This window comes from Protobothrops mucrosquamatus, unplaced genomic scaffold (genome assembly GCF_001527695.2).
Source record: "Protobothrops mucrosquamatus isolate PMUCROS unplaced genomic scaffold, P.Mucros_1.0 scaffold1098, whole genome shotgun sequence".
NCBI classification, from domain to species: Eukaryota; Metazoa; Chordata; class Lepidosauria; order Squamata; family Viperidae; genus Protobothrops; species Protobothrops mucrosquamatus.
This window is the reverse complement of record NW_015387320.1, coordinates 38148-56595: the sequence shown is the minus strand read 5'-3', so window position 1 is coordinate 56595 and position 18448 is coordinate 38148. Positions and strand designations below refer to the sequence as shown.

The following is an 18448-nucleotide window of genomic DNA, read 5'->3' as shown; positions in this document are numbered from 1 at the left end:
TGGTGTCCTCCCATGTACTCCATTCTTGTTTAATGTTTTACTTATTGTAGATGTGTCAACAAAAATGTTAGCATGTGCCAGAGATTTCTGTAGGTCTTTAGCTGACACTCTAGGATTCTTCTTTACCTCAAGAAGCATTCTGCGCTGTGCTCTTGCAGTCATTTTTACAGGACGACCACGCCTAGGGAGAGTAGCAACATTGCTAAACTTTCTCCATTTGTAGACAGTCTGTCTTACCGTGGACACATGAACATCAAGGCATTTGGAGATACTTTTGTAACCCTTTCCAGCTTCATGCAAGTCAACAATTCTTGATCGTAGGTCTTCTGAGAGCTCTTTTCTGCGAGGCATGGTTCACATCAGACAGTGCTTCTTGAAACCAATAAACCCATAACAGGTGTGTGTTTTTAACGGGCAGGACAGCTGTCAGCAACACATCCAATATCATCACACTGATTGGAGTCAAGGTTGGCTCCCTCCTGGCTCCAATTAGCTCTTGGAGACGTCATTAGGCTAGGGGCTCACATACTTTTTCCTCCCTGCTCTGTAAATGTTTACATGTTATGTTCAATTAAACCATGGCAACATGTAATGTTTGTGCATTATTATTTTCAGCAGACTGTGTTTTTCTATTGTTGTGACTTAGATGACGTTCAGAGCACATTTTATGACCAATTCATGCAAAACTCTGTGTTATCCCAAGGGGTTCACATACTTTTTCTTGCAACTGTAATTTATAACCAAACAGATCATATAATACTGCTTTACTCTACATTAAAAATGCTACTCATAATGATAAATGGGACTGTATATATACAATGCATGGATTCTGAATGGAAGTTTATAGCCATTTGCATTTGTCTGCACATAAAACCTATACCCCATTAGCTCATACATTATTGCATGACCGTGATCAAAAGAATGACACACACACGCCTGCCAGGATCATTCATATCGATGGGGAAAAGTAAACAAGGATAATTTCCTGTTTTAATTGGCCACGAAGTCTCCCAGTTCATTCCACAATTATGAAACATCTTGATTTTTTCCTGCATGTATTTATTTTAGATTCTATCTCTTGATGATGCAAGGATTTGATGCAATGGAAAGAACCTGGAAAATAGTATTTTGTATGCAACTCCCATAATTTAAAAAAAACCTGCATGAATGCCTGTTCAGAAGTTTGTAAAGATGAGTTATTTCTATCTGACAATACCTACAACTTTTCATGAATAAGATGGACATTTCTGACAACAGTTGATGTGCTTTCAAAATTCTTAATATGCTCTCCAGATAAAAATTTGGGGACTCCTGAAATAATGTGTCATTTTCATGTAAGCCATGATGTCCTGCGTTGAATGTTACATCACAACAACTGCAGCCATAAGAGATCTAAGAGTCAGTGTGGTGTAGTGGCTATGGTGCTGGATTAGAACCACAGAGATCTGGGTTCAAATCTACCCTTAGACACAGTAGTTTAGCATAGAATTTTCAAGCCAGCTACTTTTTTCCAGTTCAGCTTATCTCATATATTTTGGGGAATAAATGAATGTCTTTTGACCTGAAGAAAAGGCATGAAATAAACATTGTACTAATTGTGATCATGAGGAAAGTAAGGCTTTCTCTTATAAAAAGCTGTATGTACATCAGGAGTCCCCTGGCCATGGCCAAGTACTGGGCCATAGCCCGTTGTAACTGGGTTGCAAAAGTGGTAGGCAATTGTGCACACAGCTCCACTTGCACCAGCAACAGGCAAGCGCAGGTCCATTTGTTTGAGTGTACAGCATGCATGCAAGAAACTATCCCCTCTTCCTCCCCCTGCTGGTCCACAAAGCTGGAAAGGTTGGAGAATACTGCTGTACCCGATGCAGTGTTATCTCTTACAGCTGCAGCTAAGAAAGTTATTTCTAGTTCCCTTTTAGATGATTTTTTTCCTTGGTGCACTGAAGCAATACCAAAAACCCCAATATATATGTTGGGTTCTTGCCTATCAATGGAAAGGTATAATAGCTATTATTAGAGTTCTACAAAAAAGCAACCTATTTTCTGAATGACTCTAAATTACTTATAAAAGAAATTGCACCCAGTGCAGTAACATATAACAGAAAATAACATTCAGCTGCATTATTAAGAGTTGAAACAAAACATTTTTCCTATTGTTATGCCACCCTTATTTTATTCTTGAAGTCTGTCAAGCTGCCATATAAGCCCCATCTCAACAGCATAGTTCGTGTAGTTGGATCTGCACCTATATGCACTATGAGGTCGCGATGGGTCGGACACGACTTCGCAACTAACAACAACAATGCATTATCTACCACTAAAAATCTTTCCTGTAAACTTTAAATGGACAAAACGGTGCGTTACAGCAGGGCTTTTCAACCTTTTCACCCATTGTACCACTTTTAGGATATGGCAATATCCGAGTACCACCAGTCGCTTAGCAAGGTGTCAAAAACTTGATGACCCCTCCCAAAAAAGACAGCTGAGCAAGACACCTGCCTGCCCACCCGGCGGCGCTCTTCCTCCTGTCCAAGGTTTTTGTTGTCCGCATTTCTGTTGAGGATTGGGGGTGGGGCGGGGGGAGTGTTTGGTTTTTATTCCCTCTGCCTGCTGGGTGCTTGCAGCAGGTTTTGGTCACTTCACATGACCCCGGGATACTGTGACCGTCATAAATATGAATCAGTTGCCAAGAATCTGAATGTAAATCACAAGACCCCGGAGATGTTGCAACATTCCAGCTGATCGGCACCTCTTCTGGGCTCAGCAGAAGCACCAGGATCAGTGCTGCTTTTCAGCTGATTGGTGCTTCTTCAGAGCTCAGCAGAAGCACCAGGATCAGCGCAGAGCTCCAGCTGGATCCTGGCGCTGATCCTGGCGCTTCCACTGAGCCCTGACAGTCCCAAAGAAGCGCCGATCAGCTGGAAAGCGTCACTGATCCTGGCGCTTCCGCTCAGCCCTGACAGCCCTGCAGCTCCAGCCGTCTCTCACTCAGGCTTGTGCGGTGCTGCCACCGGTTCAGCTCATTCCCCTCCCCCGCTACCACTTTTCTAGGATGGTCGCGTACCACCTGCCAGGTGCCAATGTACCACAGGTGGTACCCGTACCACTGGTTGAAAAGCCCTGCGTTACAGGGCAAAACCTGAGCAGGAATATGACTATTTGCGTGTACGTATGTGTGTGTGACAGAAAAGGAAAAGCACATCAGAACTAGCAGGCATTAAACCCCACACGCACTGATGACATTATCTAGTTGGCTAAGGAAACATCTGCAAACAAACGACTCAATTCAGAAAGCATCAAGAGCTTAAAAATGCCCGTAGTCCAGAGCCACAAGCAATCCAATGTCACTGCGCATGCGTAATACTCCTATACCCGTCTGGGGAATTCACGCGCCAAACGTTACCTCAACAACAACAAAAATGAAAGAGAAACTGAGCGTTCTCGGACCGCGCGCCACCACCTAAAAAAAAAAAAAAAACCCTCGCGCTGAAGTATTGCCCGCCCGTTAAAAAAAAGGCGAACGTCCTCGTTTCCGTTCTAAGGCGGAAGCGGAACTAAGGCGGGCCACGAGGAAGCGCTTCCGGTGGAAGTGGCGTGCGCCGCCACCGCCGCCGCCGCCGCCTGGGTTGGTCGTCTGTCGCAAGTTCTCTCCTTGTTCTTGGCGCTGCGTTGCGCGTCTGGCGAAGGAGCCCGAAGAGACGGGTTGCCGGCTCTGCGTGGCCGGGGGAGGTTCGCCGACGAGGCGGGGCCAGGAGGTGTTTCCTTGCGTTCCGGTAGCGGCAGCGACAGCAGCAGAAGAGCCCGGAGGGATGTGGCGGAGGCAGCGCTGATGGTTGTCGTCGCTGTGACTCGGGCACTCGAGAAGGAGTTTGGCGGCGCCTTCCGCCCGGGCTCAAGGAACCCCTTTCTGGACGCACAGGGCGGCGCGGAGGGCGACCCTCTTGCATCGCTGCGGCCGTCGCGCCTTCCCGGCGTCTTGTGGCTTCCCGTTTCCTTTCCTGGGTCATTCCGGCCGCCTCCCGAATCTGGTCCAGTCGGGTGTTTCTTTACCGAGTCCACCCGATCGATCCAGAATGGCTTCTTCTTCCGGCAACGACGACGATTTGACCATCCCACGGGCGGCGATCAATAAGATGATCAAGGAGACGCTGCCGAACGTGCGAGTGGCCAACGATGCCCGGGAGCTGGTTGTGAACTGCTGCACCGAGTTCATCCACCTCATCTCCTCCGAGGCGAACGAGATCTGCAACAAGTCGGAGAAGAAAACCATCTCTCCCGAGCATGTTATCCAAGGCAAGAACCTTCGCCCGGCCTGCTTGTTTCACACACACCCTGAAACTCCTCCTCCGCCTTGATCTTTAAGAGGATATTTTAATTTTCCTTTGTTGTGATCGTTAGAATCCATTAAGCTATAACTTTTAATGCGCCGAAAGTATGCCCTTCGTCTCCCCATCCTTTTTTCCCATTAGCCCTTATCATTTTTAATACGCTGAAAGTATGCCCTTCATCCCCCCCCAACCCTTTCCCCATTAATTAGCCCATCACTTGCATTTAAAATATACTTGCTATACTTGCCTGAGATACTCATCTGCACTTCAGTGTCTGCCTCTGCTCCCTATTAAAGCTAGTTCATTGCATATTCCATCCCTTCCGGCAACTTGGTAACAGCAGAAATAACAGGTAACAGGCAGGAGCTGTTTATCTGGAAAGTTTTGTACCTCTTTAATTGTTGTAGTGTAATTTGCATAAAAGAGGCACTTTGCAGATGTCAGCTTAATTCTAAATCAGCATATTTTAAAAAATGAAATGCCTGTGTAGAATTCTGTAGCAGTAGTAAATTTTGCAATTGGAAAAAGGGAGGCACTACTGATTTTTATGCAAGGCTGTAATATTTATTGCTTTGGGGATGATCTAAAAGAAAAAAAAAAGGCTATATGAGGCTGAACAAATATTTATGTTAAAAAAAAACAGGCATGTTTTCTATTTGAGAAGAAGGCTAATTATAATTGTTTCCTCTAACTTTCTAAAAACAGTTTTGTTCTCTTGTTCTCTTTTGTTTACCTTTTTATGAAACTTGAAGGATCCTAGTCAAAGAATGTTAATCATGGTTCTTTGCTGATTCTCACATGACAGCTTTGAGTAGATGATTAATTCTTAATTGTGTTATTAACTTTTCAAAAAGGAATGATTATGTTGGCTTCTACATTGTATTTAGTGAACAGAAGACAACAGTGAAAGTCATAACCAAGGTCTTGGTTTCATTCAGCTGGTTTTTGATAATACTACTTTCAGAATCAAGACAGGTTTGTTGCTTTAAGAATAGAAAATGAAAAAGCTGCAAAAATGAGAGTAATTCCGCTGTGCTACATCAACAGACCAGCATTTTTTTTTCCTTATAGAGATCAGCTTAATAGCATGGAAGGCTTGCAAGCAGACAGACTCTCCCATAACTGGTTCTTGGCTTTCTTATATACTTGTTTGACATCATGTTATTCTATCAAAACCATGACTTGAATAGATGACAGCCACACCTCAAGGATGATTTAGCTGATTTTCCTGCACATAGCAAACAATTGGCTTAGATGGTTTTTATGGTCTCTTCCAATTCTATAATTCTGTGGGATGCGTGTTGAAAGTTCTGTACTATTGGTATTAAATCTAATCAATATTTTATTTTAAGAAAATATTTTTTATTTATTTATCACATTTTTGAACCACCCTTCTCCCTCAAAAAATATTTTCTATAGTACACAAATTTAAAGACTGCCTTGTATAATTCACTTTGTTTACAGCTGTCAAGAAGCACAAAGAAATGCAAGACATAGAAGTTTAGACTATTAGAATCACGTAGAATGATTCTAAGGTTAGGACTTCCACAGTATCAACTTTTCCAGCTGAGACTGGTATATGGTCCCCCAAATTGAGAAATGGATAAAAACATGCACATTTCAGCATCCTGTCACAGAATGATGTGTGTATTTTGGTTAAGCTCTGGCATGTAACAAATAGTGACTGTTCAGTTTTGCTCATAGATTTGCATATACCGTAGTTACCCAAGGTTGAAACTAACATCCCATTCAATATATGCATGCCCAAGACTTAGCACACTTTGCTGGCCTGACTAGCAAAATAACTGAATTCTGATTCATCTTAACATTGTCTACCTGTTCCTCTGCAGTGATAACTCTTTGGAATTAACTTTGTCCAGGTTCTCCTGCTTGAGCAGGGGGCTGGACTAGAAGACCTCCAAGGTCCCTTCCAGCTCTGCTCTATTCTAATTCTATTCTAATAACAATGTATCTATACACAGAAGCCTTCTTACCTCAGACCCAATGTTTGCATAGGCCAAGGCCAACGTTAAACTGGCTATGTCTCTTTTCTCTTTGCCCTCCCATTTCTGGTTAAATAATATTTGGTTTTATGAGTGTTTATGTGGTTCAAAGTCCCAGGATTTCTCCCTGTTGTATTAGACCAGGCTTGTCAAACTCATGACGTCGCGTGACGTATCACAACTTTTTCCCCATTGCCGGCAATGTGGTGGGCGTGGTTTTGTCGTGATGCATCCAGCCCGTGGGCCGGCAGTTTGACATGCCTGTATTAGACTAAGCTTAAACTCATGCTTTTATGGTACACTGGGGATTCTCATTCTTTTGGCTGTGAGGGACAAGGAAAATGATGTGCAAAGAAGCAGGTAGGGAGGTACCAAATGAATGGTGCAAATAAGTATCTTAAATATTTGTTTTCCTGGACTAATCAAAGTTACTATAAATTGATCTCGTCTGGCTGCCAGTAGTTCATTAACAGAGGAACTTAACATATTTACATTTTTTGTGAGTCCTTGAACTTTCTTTTATTTTTACTTATTTACTGCATTTGGTTTAAAATGATAGGCATGACATTGCAAGCATAGAAGTTAGTGATATTTTTCTCATTCAGCAGTTGAGGGTTTTTAGTAGTTTGACAAAATGTACAATATCTCTAGCCTAATCAACCAAAAAGTATATATTTATTGGTTCTTAAACCTCTGGAAAAGTGAAACGATGCAAAATTAAAAGAAGTCATTGGGTTTTTTTAAAGAACAACAGATTCAGCCGTTAGCACATCATGAACTTTAAATGTTTCTGCACAAATTAAGAAAATATTTATTCTGGACTTGCAAAGTAGTTTCACTCTTTGATGAGGTCTATATCTTTTTTGTCAACAGTGCGGCAGCATCAAAGCAAAATTCTTGAGAAAGCCAAACCTATCTGAATAGATCATTGTATGAGAGAAGAGATAACTCTTGCTGGTATTTAGAACAATTCTAAGACTGTATTATTTTTAAAAATCACAGGAATGGGTTGGGTTCATATGAAAGATTTTTTTCCCCTTTGTTATGAATTACCCTGATGATGCAGTATGGAATCTTGTCTAATGTGGATTCAACATTGTTGATCAAATGTTATGAAATAAGCATCAAAATACCTAACCTCGCATTAGTATTGAATCTACGTATATGTCAATGTAATGAGATACAAATGATTCAATCCGTCCCAGATAAGCTTTGGATTTAATCAATATTTTGCAAAATAGAGGTAGTCTTCTTACAACTATTTGATTAGCGACCATTCACAGTTACAATGGCACTGAAAAAAGTTACAACCAGTCCTCCCACTTACAACCTTCGTAGCATCCCCATGGTCACGTGTGTTCAAAATTCAGGGGCTTGGCAACTGATATGTATTTATGACAGTTTTGGAGTCATGTAATCGCCATTTATGACCTTCCCAGCTTTATGGGAAGGAAAGGCAGTGGGTAAAAAGCTGGATTTGCTCAATGACTGCCTGATTCACTTAAACACCAGAGTAATCATTTAACAGGTGCACTGATTTGCTTAACAGCTGTGTCAAAAAAAAGGCATAAAATTGGGTGTGACTCACTTAACAATCACCTTGGTTAGCAACAGAAATTCTGGTCCCAGTTGTCGTTAGTTGAGGACTACCCATCTATAGAAATATATAAAGTGTATATATGAATAGTTATATGTGTGTGACAGTTTACTGGAGATATAATAATGATGATGATGATGATGATGATGATGTTGGAAGGGACCTTGGAGGTCATCTAGTCCAACCCCCTGCTCAGGCAGGAAACCCTATACCATTTCAGACAAATGGCTGTCCAAACTCTTCTTAAAGACTTCCAGTGTTGGAGCATTCACCGCTTCTGGAGGCAGGTTGTTCCACTGGTTAATTATTCTAACTGTCAGGAAGTTTTAAGAACAGTATAGGAAATGGACACAGTTGTTTACATAGAGATTAGCTTCAAGTGAAATATTTATGATAGATTGTACTCAGTTGGTGTGCCTTTTTATCGGTGGAAGTTGGCTCTCTCCTTATTCCTCCATTTATATCCAAAGGTTTTATATCAATAAAGGGATTTCACCCCAACTTTTTTTTGTTATTTCTTAAAAGACTATCAACATAAAGATTTTGCTTTATGACTTATAAATATTATGTGACCAATAAAAATACACTCATCGTTTTATATTCATTTGCAGACTGCTGGTTATGCTAGATTGCTATTTTTTTATCTAAAATTATTTGACTTTAATCAGTCGTGATTTTTTTTTTTATTCCTAGCATTAGAAAGCTTGGGATTTGGCTCCTATATCAGTGAGGTAAAAGAAGTCTTACAAGAATGCAAAACTGTAGCACTAAAAAGAAGAAAGGCTAATTCCCGTTTGGAAAACAGTGGCATTCCTGAAGAAGAACTCCTAAGGCAGCAACAAGAGTTATTTGCAAAAGTAAGTGGGGAAAACAATATGAACACTGCACACCGTAACATTTTTGATTAATTAATAGAAGTAATTAACATCAACATCCTGCTTTTCCTCCAGGAGCTCAAGGTACACTAGCATTTCCTTCCTCAGTTTTTCTCTGCAACAATACTTTGAAGTGCCTAGGGCACGGGTGTCAAACTCGCCGCGTCACGTGAAGTGTTGCGACGTATCGCAACTTTTTTTGCATTGCCGGGGCTTGAGTGGGCGCGGCCTTTGCATGATGCAACCGGCCCACGGGCCGGCAGTTTGACACCCCTGGCCTAGGGTAAAAAAGGGAGTTACTAGCCCAAAGTGACTCAGAGAACTTCAATGGCTGAAGGTGGAGTAGACTTTAGGTCTCCCCTAATTCCAGTCCAGCTTCTTCAGTGCATACCATTATGGCTCTGATTTTGTCTATATTTCTGTAAATAAATGTCACCTTTAATGAAAATGGATCGGCTTGCTTCAAGCTTGATAGCCTTCGAAATGCATACCTGCCAGATTGGCCAGATTTGGCTACTTGCCATTTCAAAAGACCCATTTTTTTTCCTTTCCTTCTTTTTTGCTTTCTCTTGTTGTAATCTTAGACTATGTCTTAGAAATGACTTAGGCATCTTCTGGGTAAGATCTGCTTAGTATATAATAGATGAAAATGGATATGCATAAGTAAAAGTTTAGTAGAATTTGGACTTTCAGTCTAAACAAAAATATGTAAATACTCATAGTAAGGCTATTGCATAGCTGACTTTTTCAGATATTGGAAGGAAATCTGCAAGCTTGTAATTTTCATAAAGTGAAATCTATCTCTTGTTCTAGTTTTCCACCTTGTTAATGTATCATACAAGTAAATCCTTGAGAATTTCCATTGCTAAGTGATGCAGTCGTAAAGCTCGACGTCATGTGAGTGTATCGCTTAGCAATGGCAATCCCAGCATTTTCTGTTGCTGTCGTTAACCAGATCCCATCAGATGCTAGTTGACCCACTCCCAGCCCCAAGGCCTCCCAGCTAGCCTAACCCAGCAGTGTGGTGCAAGTATTCCAAGGCCCTTTACTCTGCCAGCCTAGCTGACTTTCATCAACTTTATTCACTTTTGTACTTAGTCCACATTCATTCAGCACTTACTCCTGCTTTTCTTCAGTATTCTGTTTACACTGAAGTGGAATTCAGCTTGCTTTTATGTTTCTGTTTATATACAGTTCTCACTTCCATATGTAGAGGAGCTGGCTGAGAGGCTTTGCGGGAGCCTGGCCGGAGGGAAGGAGGTGGAGGCTCGGACAGCTGCGGCCGGTTTGGGCGCAGCGGGCATGGATCGGGCGGAAGAAGAGAAAAGGAAAAGGAGAAAGGGGGGTGGGGTGGTTGTTGCTGTAGCCGGGGAGAGACCAGGTGAAGCCGAAGAGGAGTTTGAGGGTTTTAGCTGATTCCCTCTCTCTAAAGGAGAGGGAAGGAAAAAGAGAGTGAGAGCGGAGTTTTATTGCTTCCTTCGCAGGGGGGGAATATCTTAAGTGGAGGGAGGAGAGAGAGTAGGCAGAGAGAAAGTTTGCTGGAGTGTTAGATTCAGATTTTAACAATAAAGGGAGGGAGGGAAGGGGAATTGCCATAGAGAGACCTGGGACTACGAACATTGACAGAAGGAAAGGAGAGGCTGGTCGCTGTGGTTCCGGAGACCAACGGCCACCCGAACTTTGCTTACTACTACCGGTGTGAGTGTGGACAGTGTGGGGAGCTGCCTCTGCCGGGCGAGCTGTGGCTGCGGAGCATCGGCCACCCTCGTTCACGTTCCCCGTTGCTGCCTGGAGCCGGAGAATTTTCCCACCCCTTTTGCGTCCGAAACGGCTACTATAAACTACTGACTATTACTGCCATGACTGCCTGGGGCTGCTAAGTACTGTCACGCACTGACTGTTGTGGTTGGGGCGGGTCATCTTTGTTCCTATGAACCCCTCGATGACGAGAACCTGTCATCTCTTCACTCTGCGTGAGTTCCCACTAAAAGGACATTGTTGCCAACGTTTGAGAGCGCAGCTGTGAGTGAGACTAAAGGGGGTGGGCTAGGAGGGCCTGGGCTTTGGCGGCCCTTGAGGCGGTAACTCTACACATATAATGAGTTGAACCTAAAAGGCTCTTACATACTTATAAGGTACAACTTGTAAATGGTATTTATAAGATACTTATAACATACCAAGTTAGCATTTGCATGTCTTAACATTTCTCCATTTCCCCGTCTTTGGTGAACAAAGAAGGTGCTTTTTTAGGCCTCTTTACCCACTTCCCAAACATTTGTTTTTATTTCCATCCCAATTTTCCTGTCTCTTTGGTTTATATCATGCTCCGATAACAACTGAGTCTGTCTCTTTTAATTTTTGCCATTCTTTGCTCTCTCTCTGGTAACATTCTTTGAAAATATCTTTTTTTTTCTTTCTGTATGCATAACACAATATCCTTTTGTCATCTTCAACTTTTGCAGCAGTTATTGTGTTAAACACGTCTTTCCCTCATCCACATTACCCTGCATCCTTTTTTATACTTCACATTAGATAACTTCATAACTTCTGTAGCACCCTGAAACATTAATCTTTGCTTAAGATCATATTTCATTCATTCTAATTGGAAATTATTCAGAACTCATACTGTCTTATTCTGCACTAATTTTATTCTCAATTCTTCCAGGTCTTTTTTTTTTTTTTTCCTTAGTTCCACTCTTCACGCTACTGAAAAATGATCTGTCCCACATTCAGATTACCCTTTTATTTTTCACTACTTCTCTCAATCTCATACATAATTAATTGTGCCCTTAGATTTGCATTAATACCTTTGTCATGTAAGTAATTTATATAATTGAGACAAGGTCATTGCTAAGCAGGTGCTCATCAAGCAATCACAAGTCTCATTCATCTTGGAGTGCAAATGGCCAAATCACTTCATCTGTTCTTTCTTACCTCATTCTCATCTTCCCATTCATATCATCTAATAGAATAATTGTTGACCTGGATTGCATTCATTAAGTGTGTTGTACAATTCCCTTGTAAACTCATCTCTGATTCTTCCACTATCTCCTTCCAGTGGAATATAATATGCAGCTATTCCTAATCTGTACACTTTTACTGTACTTTCATACTCACCCATGACAACCTAAATAATATCAGGTTGTACTTTCTGACATACATTTTAGCCAATACATTCATATTTAAATCTACACCTTCATTTCCTTACACATATACAACTGTTCCACAAAATCAGATCACATTCAGATTTATTACATTCTTTCACTTTTTCTTAATTTCTTTGACACACAAATATCTGTTTCTTTTATTTCCTTTTTTTAATTCGTGCTATTTGTCATTTTATATTCTAAATCACAATCTATATGTCATGGTCATTGCCATAGATACTGATATTGCGGCCTTCACATAAAACATTTAGTACCTGCTTAGAGGAAGAATGGACTGGTTTACTATCTCTAATTATATCTTTGACCCTTGAAACATTTTCTGCTGTCAATAATGGCAGTACTAGTCAATTTTGGTACAGTTTGGCCAGTAAGCCAGAAGTACAACAAAAGTCTAGTTCTGCCCCAAGCGTTCTATGAAAGCTAAAATCTCTAATCTAGAGTCTATCTTACATGCCAACATAGTTACATACAGCTCAGCAACTTCGAGGTATACATAATGTATTTATATGCAGAGAAGAGAATAGAGTAGAGTAGAATAGAATCTTTATTGTTACCTTAAATGTACATTAATCAGCATAATTAAAATGAAATTTTGTTGCATTCAGCTCTCAAAAAAATACCATTATGCATATACCCACATATACGTATACGACACACAAAACATCACAAGTCTAGTTCAAATGTATACATATACCTGGCGAAAAAAAGAATCCTGCGAATTTACAAGACGGATGGCATAAGGAACAAAGCTGTTACAGAATCTAGTAGTTCTGCTATAAATACTTTGAAACCTCCTTCTAGAGGGGAGAAACAGACCATGAAATGGGTATGTGGGGTCTTTTAACAATGCTTTGAGCTCTAAGCACATAGCACTTATAAGCAGTATCCTGAATAAGGGGAAGTGAGCTTCCTATAATCTTCTCAGCTATATGGGCCTTCTATCTGAGGCACTGCTACCACCAAACCAAACAGTGATGCAGTTTGTTAAAACGCTCTCAGGCATGCCTCTGTAAAAAGTAGCCTGGGCAGAAGGAAAAAGATGTGTTTTCTAAATTCAATGCAGGAAATGCAAACGCTGGTTTGCATGCTTCACTAAAGATAAAGTATGAAGAGACCAAGTCAGATTGTTAGTTATCTGAACCCTCATTTACTTAATACTATTGACCACAGCTGCTGCCCTGATACAAAATGGAGTATGACTATGCCAGTTCTTTCTAAAATCAACAATGATCTAAAATAAAGAATGCATTAATGTCATCTACAGGTAGACCTTGCTTAACCAACTGCCTCAGTTTGAAGTTATAATGGTAGTGAAAACATAAATTTGTGATAAATGCCCATATTTACAACCTTTGCAGTACCTCCCCCCCCTCTCTGATGTGTTTGCTATCACAGTTAGTATTCATTCTGTACTTGACCCACTTTTATTTTCCTTTTTCCCTCTTATAGAGCAAGCAATTGCCTAAGCAAACTCTTCTTGAGTTGTTTTTCTCTGCAGTGAGCTTGTTTCTAAAAAGTGCTAACCCTAAGTTAACAAACTCAGTTCTGTGACCTTAATTAGCCTGCTTGCAGCTGCTGCCTGTAACGGATAAGATTTTAATTGCTTTCACACCTTCAACTTTTGTTTATCCCAAGCAGTGTGGGGCTCAAAGAGCATGCTAGACAAACAGCAGTAGCACATTCCTTTCAATGTGTATTCTCCATTGTATGCCTGCCAACTCTTATAATCCCATTTTCTCCGATGGATATAAATAAAAACATTACTTCTCTTTCGGCTAAGTATCCCGGTGCCGGGATGAGCATTCGAAAGGAGTGAGAAGTGCCTCCCGTTTGATCCTGGTGACAACTACCTAGATAATGTTTGGGAAGTTACTGTGTGAAGACCTGATTATCCTCCCATGCCTTGCAGTAGGTTGAAAGTGGAACCCCTGTTGGATGGGGTTTTTGCTTGTATGCCTATCTTCAGGCTGGATGTGAATCTTTTTTTTATATTATTCTAATTTTTCTTTACTGTAAACCACCCAGAGTCATCAGGAGTGGGAGAGCCTCCAAACTGTAATAGATAAGTAGGTTGACAAGCAAAACAGGCTTGATATCCCAAAGTTACTGTTTTAGAGCAGGGGTCCCCAACCCCCAGTCCGTGGAGCAGTACCAGGCCGCAGCATGCCAGCAACCGGTCCGCACGAACAAGCAAAGCCCCATCCGCGGGATGCAGGCAGCACACAAAACCATGCATCCTGCGGTCCGTGGAAAAATCTCTCTCCACGGAACCGGTCCCTGCTTCCCAAAAGGTTGGGGACCTCTGTTTTAGAGGAAAAGCTTCTATCACTGCCTGGCTAAAAGTTATGTAATCCCCCCCTTCACAGCTGGTAGGCGTATAGAGATGGACGGGCAGTGCCTCAATTCATTCTAAACGTCTTGCTTTACCTTCCTAGGCTAGACAACAGCAGGCAGAGCTGGCCCAGCAGGAGTGGCTTCAGATGCAGCAAGCTGCTCAACAAGCCCAGCTTGCTGCTGCCTCTGCCAGTGCGATCAACCAGGCAGGATCTTCTCAAGATGAAGATGATGACGACGACATCTGACATGTCCCAGGCTGAGCTTTCAGTCCTCACCAAGAAATAGTTTTCCTGCACAACGAAACCAGTGACACGAATGCTTGCCTGTAACTTGTGTCTTCACCTTGGACCAGCCGTTGGTATTTTAAGGACGTCCGCTGTTGTGTGCTGTACATGTCGAAACCGTCTTTTTGAACTTTTTGAGGACTTAAGGTTCAGTATCATATCAACCTTGGATTTTTAATGGTGTTTATGGGAATTTTAGACAGCTGTCCGTCATTTATTTGATCAACAGTGTTACAATAATGTTTATAAACTATAGCAGAATTTATACAGAAACTCTACATTCACACTTGCATCTCTCTTCCCTTTTAACCATAGAATCTTGTGTAAACATTTTTAATTTGTGTTTTTGAAATAGAGCAGGCATTTAGACTGCTTTGGGGAGAAAAAGCAAAGGGTTCAGTGTACTTTGAATTCTTTGTCTTTTAAATAAGGAAAGAGATACATGGCAATAAATAACATTGCTTAATATCACCAATCTGAGAAATTATACATTTTTGCCAAACTAGAAAAATGTATGTTTAATAGCCGTTGTACAGCTACATGTTTTGTTTTTTTTTGTAATGGGGTAAAAAATAAAATTAAAAAAAAAACCCAGAACTTTATTATAATATTGATTCAGTGTTCTGAGCAAAACAGGTATTTCATTTCAAATGTTCCCCAATTTGGAGAATTAAAATGGTTCTTGTTTAAAAGCTGTTTAATTTTAACAGTAGATGGGGTTACAAGCGTGGTTTAAGCATATTAATGCACATGTTATTTGAAGGAAAAGTAAAATTTGGAAGAACAGATTTGTTTTTAATTCTGTTTGATAGGAATGCTTAATTAAATAGGACTATGAAAGCAAACATTGGAATTAATGAGCATGCTCACTGTCAAAGGAATCTTTATTTAGTTCTGATTATTAAAGTGTTGTCAGCACAATGTTAACAGTTTTTCAGGTTAGTCTACCAATAGAGAAGTTTTATCTTGTCAAACCGATGGCTTCTACGTTCAAATAGGGGACTAAATAACAATTTAATTGCAAAGTTTAGTTTGGTGGCTTGAAAGTTTAGGCTGGTCAACAAAACCTGAATGAGGAATATCTTAGGGTGAGATTTTTTTTTAGAAAAAGAGCAGTACTTAGCTATTTACAATTTGACAATATACTTGAAAAAAAAGAACCTCATATTTTTCTGGTACTTTTTTGTCGAGGAAAGGTGCAGTGTCAGGTCTTGCATATGGATACATCGAACATTTTTAAAGCGATAAGATGTTGATGGTTATAGAAATATGCAACTGAAAGGCAAAAACCATCCTATCTGCGAAGCAGAGGACTAAATACGACATGTCGAATAAAAGGCCTGACTGCAATTTAAATTTTAAGGGGCTTCTCGTGAATTAACTTGCATCATTATTTATACACTGGTTATTGAGAAATATGTTAGTTTGAATGTTAAGCTGGGGAAAAAAAAGATGGGTTCAACCTGTTAAGTATTGGGACAAGATCTAGTTGTCATGAAGGTTGATGTACCAAAGGTAGAAACACTAGGCTAATGAAACCATGTTAATGTGCAGTGTTGGCTTTTCTAATCTGTACTATGATACCCTTACTCTTCCTGTTTTAAATGAAACATTTTTTTTAAGCAAAAATATTTTCTTTTCTGATGCAGAGTTCAGGTTAATATTTTACTGCATCTGGCATGTATCATAAGTTTGAATCCTTGCAACTTTTCCTTTGGACATTCTTGTGCTTTTTCATATGCTGTATTCCTCAAGCAATAAAATTCAAATGTGTTTTTATATTTAATGCTTGAATGTTCAGCTTTTTCAGCTAATGTCACAGAGAAGCTTGACACCATTCATATTTGGAGGAATTATGCAACTTTTTTATAGCAAGGATGAAGTAACCAAAGAGATGTTCAGAAGAGGTCTTTTATTCGGGCCAGTCCTTCACTGATCATGTAATTTTCTCTTAATCACTCTTCCCCCAAATGTACAGGTAGTCCACAACGTACAATAGTTCATTTAGTGACCGTTCAAAGTTACGTCATTGGAAAAACATGATTTTTGACCATTTTTCACGCTTACGAACTTTGCAGCATCCCCATGGCGATCAAAATTCAGACAGTTGGCAACTGACTCATGACGGTTGCAGCGTCCCAGGATGATGTGATCCCCTTTTGCAACCTTCTGACAAGCAAAGTCAATGGGGAAGCCCGATTCACTTAACAACCAAGTTACTAATTTTAACAGCTGCAGTGGTTCACTTAACAACTGTGGTAGGAAAGGTTGTAAAATGGGGCAAAACTCACTTAACAAACGTCTCACTTAGCAACATAAATTTGGGGCTCAACTGTGGTCCCAAGTCAAGGACTTAACTCTAATCCCTTCTGATTGCACCCCTTGTATTTTTGTTCATCAATTTAGGTCACCGGTAAAGAACCTTGTTGCTTTCATTTGGGGAGTTTGTGAAAATATATCAATTATTTCAACATTTTAAAAACTAACTATTTTACAAGGTACTTGATGTGACCCAGCACATTCATACACAGATACTTCCTCAGCAGGAGCTTTCTATTTTGTGTAATAAGAGAAATTCCTTCTACTCCAGGGGTGTCAAATTGCCAGCCCGTGGGCCGGACGCATCACGCAGAAACCCCGCCCACCCCATTGCCAGCAATGGCAAAATTGTCCCGTGAGTTTGACATGTCTGTTCTACTCAGACATTGAATGTTTTAGAGATGGTTGGCTGTACAATGATAAATCAGTTACTTCTCCATGATTGATTCACGAATATTGGTGGAGAGAGAATTGTATTAATATTTTTATAACTTTCCAAAATTAAGCAAGCAATGCCAATTACGTTTAGTCAGCAGAAACTAAATACAGGAATCAAATTTTTCGCTTATCAGCCTTTTGGTAAGATCAAGTGCAGTATTGTTAAAAGAAGAACCAAAATACAAATTTTGCTGGCATATCTTTCAACTTCCTATGTACGTGCTCGAACAGCTATGTTATAAAAATACGTATTTCCAATAAAATATAAATTGACAAGTCCCTTAAATATAGAAATACTTTCTATAATCATTTTCCATCATTTTCATTTTCCACAAGTTTGTATTTTCTGTCAGACATCTTACTTCTGGCAGCACTCCACTTAGTTTGTCAAAAATGGTGCACAAACAGCAAATTAATTGGGAGCGCTTAATCCTACAGTACTGTTGAAACAAGAGGCAGAAACTTGGTCAAGTACCTAGATGATAGCCCAAATATAAGACCAGGATTTATTATATATCCCAAAGACAGTGAATCAATTGTGGCCAACTAAGTTCCTTTTATTAATGGGCAAGCGGGGGTGGGACAAAACTAGACAACACCTTTAACTCGAATAACACAGGTACAATGCGAGCTTTCAAGGTGTCCTGAGCTGTCTAGTACCAAATGTATGGGAGAAGAAATGAGACCTTTCCACAAAATTAGACCAGGAGTTGTCTAACCTAAGGCAGGGAACGCCATTATGATCACTGACCAGTCCAGGTTTGGGGAAGAAATATAATAGGTGAAATATATTTTAAGCCATTATTTTAGAGTTTTGCCAATTTTGTCTCGTAAAAACAACAAAAGCAGGAAAAGCAGGACAAAATAGCTGTTTAGAATTAAATTTGAAATTGGAAACTAAATCATTGGCAATTTTTATAGAGTCTTGATTACAACTAGCATTCTGGGACAAAAAAGGGCAAAGGGCAGCCTACAGCCCCCTCCCCCCCCCATGGGGATACGCACAAATGCAGAATTCAGATATCCTTTAAAACTTTTTGGAGGAATACACAGGTTCCTGCCTATAGGTAGTCCTCGACTTATGACTACAATTGAGT

At 40.4% G+C, this 18448-nt stretch overlaps 1 protein-coding gene across 1 annotated transcript; it reads left to right on the top strand.

Moving 5' to 3' along the window:
- The first annotated feature begins 4076 nt into the window (after nucleotides 1–4076).
- On the top strand, nucleotides 4077–16370 carry DR1 (down-regulator of transcription 1). The gene is made up of 3 exons (XM_015820239.1): nucleotides 4077–4296; nucleotides 8625–8788; nucleotides 14409–16370. The coding sequence occupies exons 1-3, from the start codon at nucleotides 4077–4079 to the stop codon at nucleotides 14553–14555; spliced, it is 531 nt and encodes a 176-aa protein (XP_015675725.1). The 3' UTR covers nucleotides 14556–16370.
- The last annotated feature ends 2078 nt before the right edge of the window (nucleotides 16371–18448 follow it).

What these genes read in the sequence shown, in the direction of transcription:
- DR1 (XM_015820239.1), top strand. Translation starts at nt 4,077, where the DNA reads ATGGCTTCTTCTTCCGGCAACGACGACGATTTGACCATCCCACGGGCG. An exon ending in TCCCGAGCATGTTATCCAAG is followed by an intron (nt 4,297 to 8,624) that starts GCAAGAACCTTC and finishes TTTTATTCCTAG; the next exon opens with CATTAGAAAGCTTGGGATTT. An exon ending in AACAAGAGTTATTTGCAAAA is followed by an intron (nt 8,789 to 14,408) that starts GTAAGTGGGGAA and finishes TTACCTTCCTAG; the next exon opens with GCTAGACAACAGCAGGCAGA.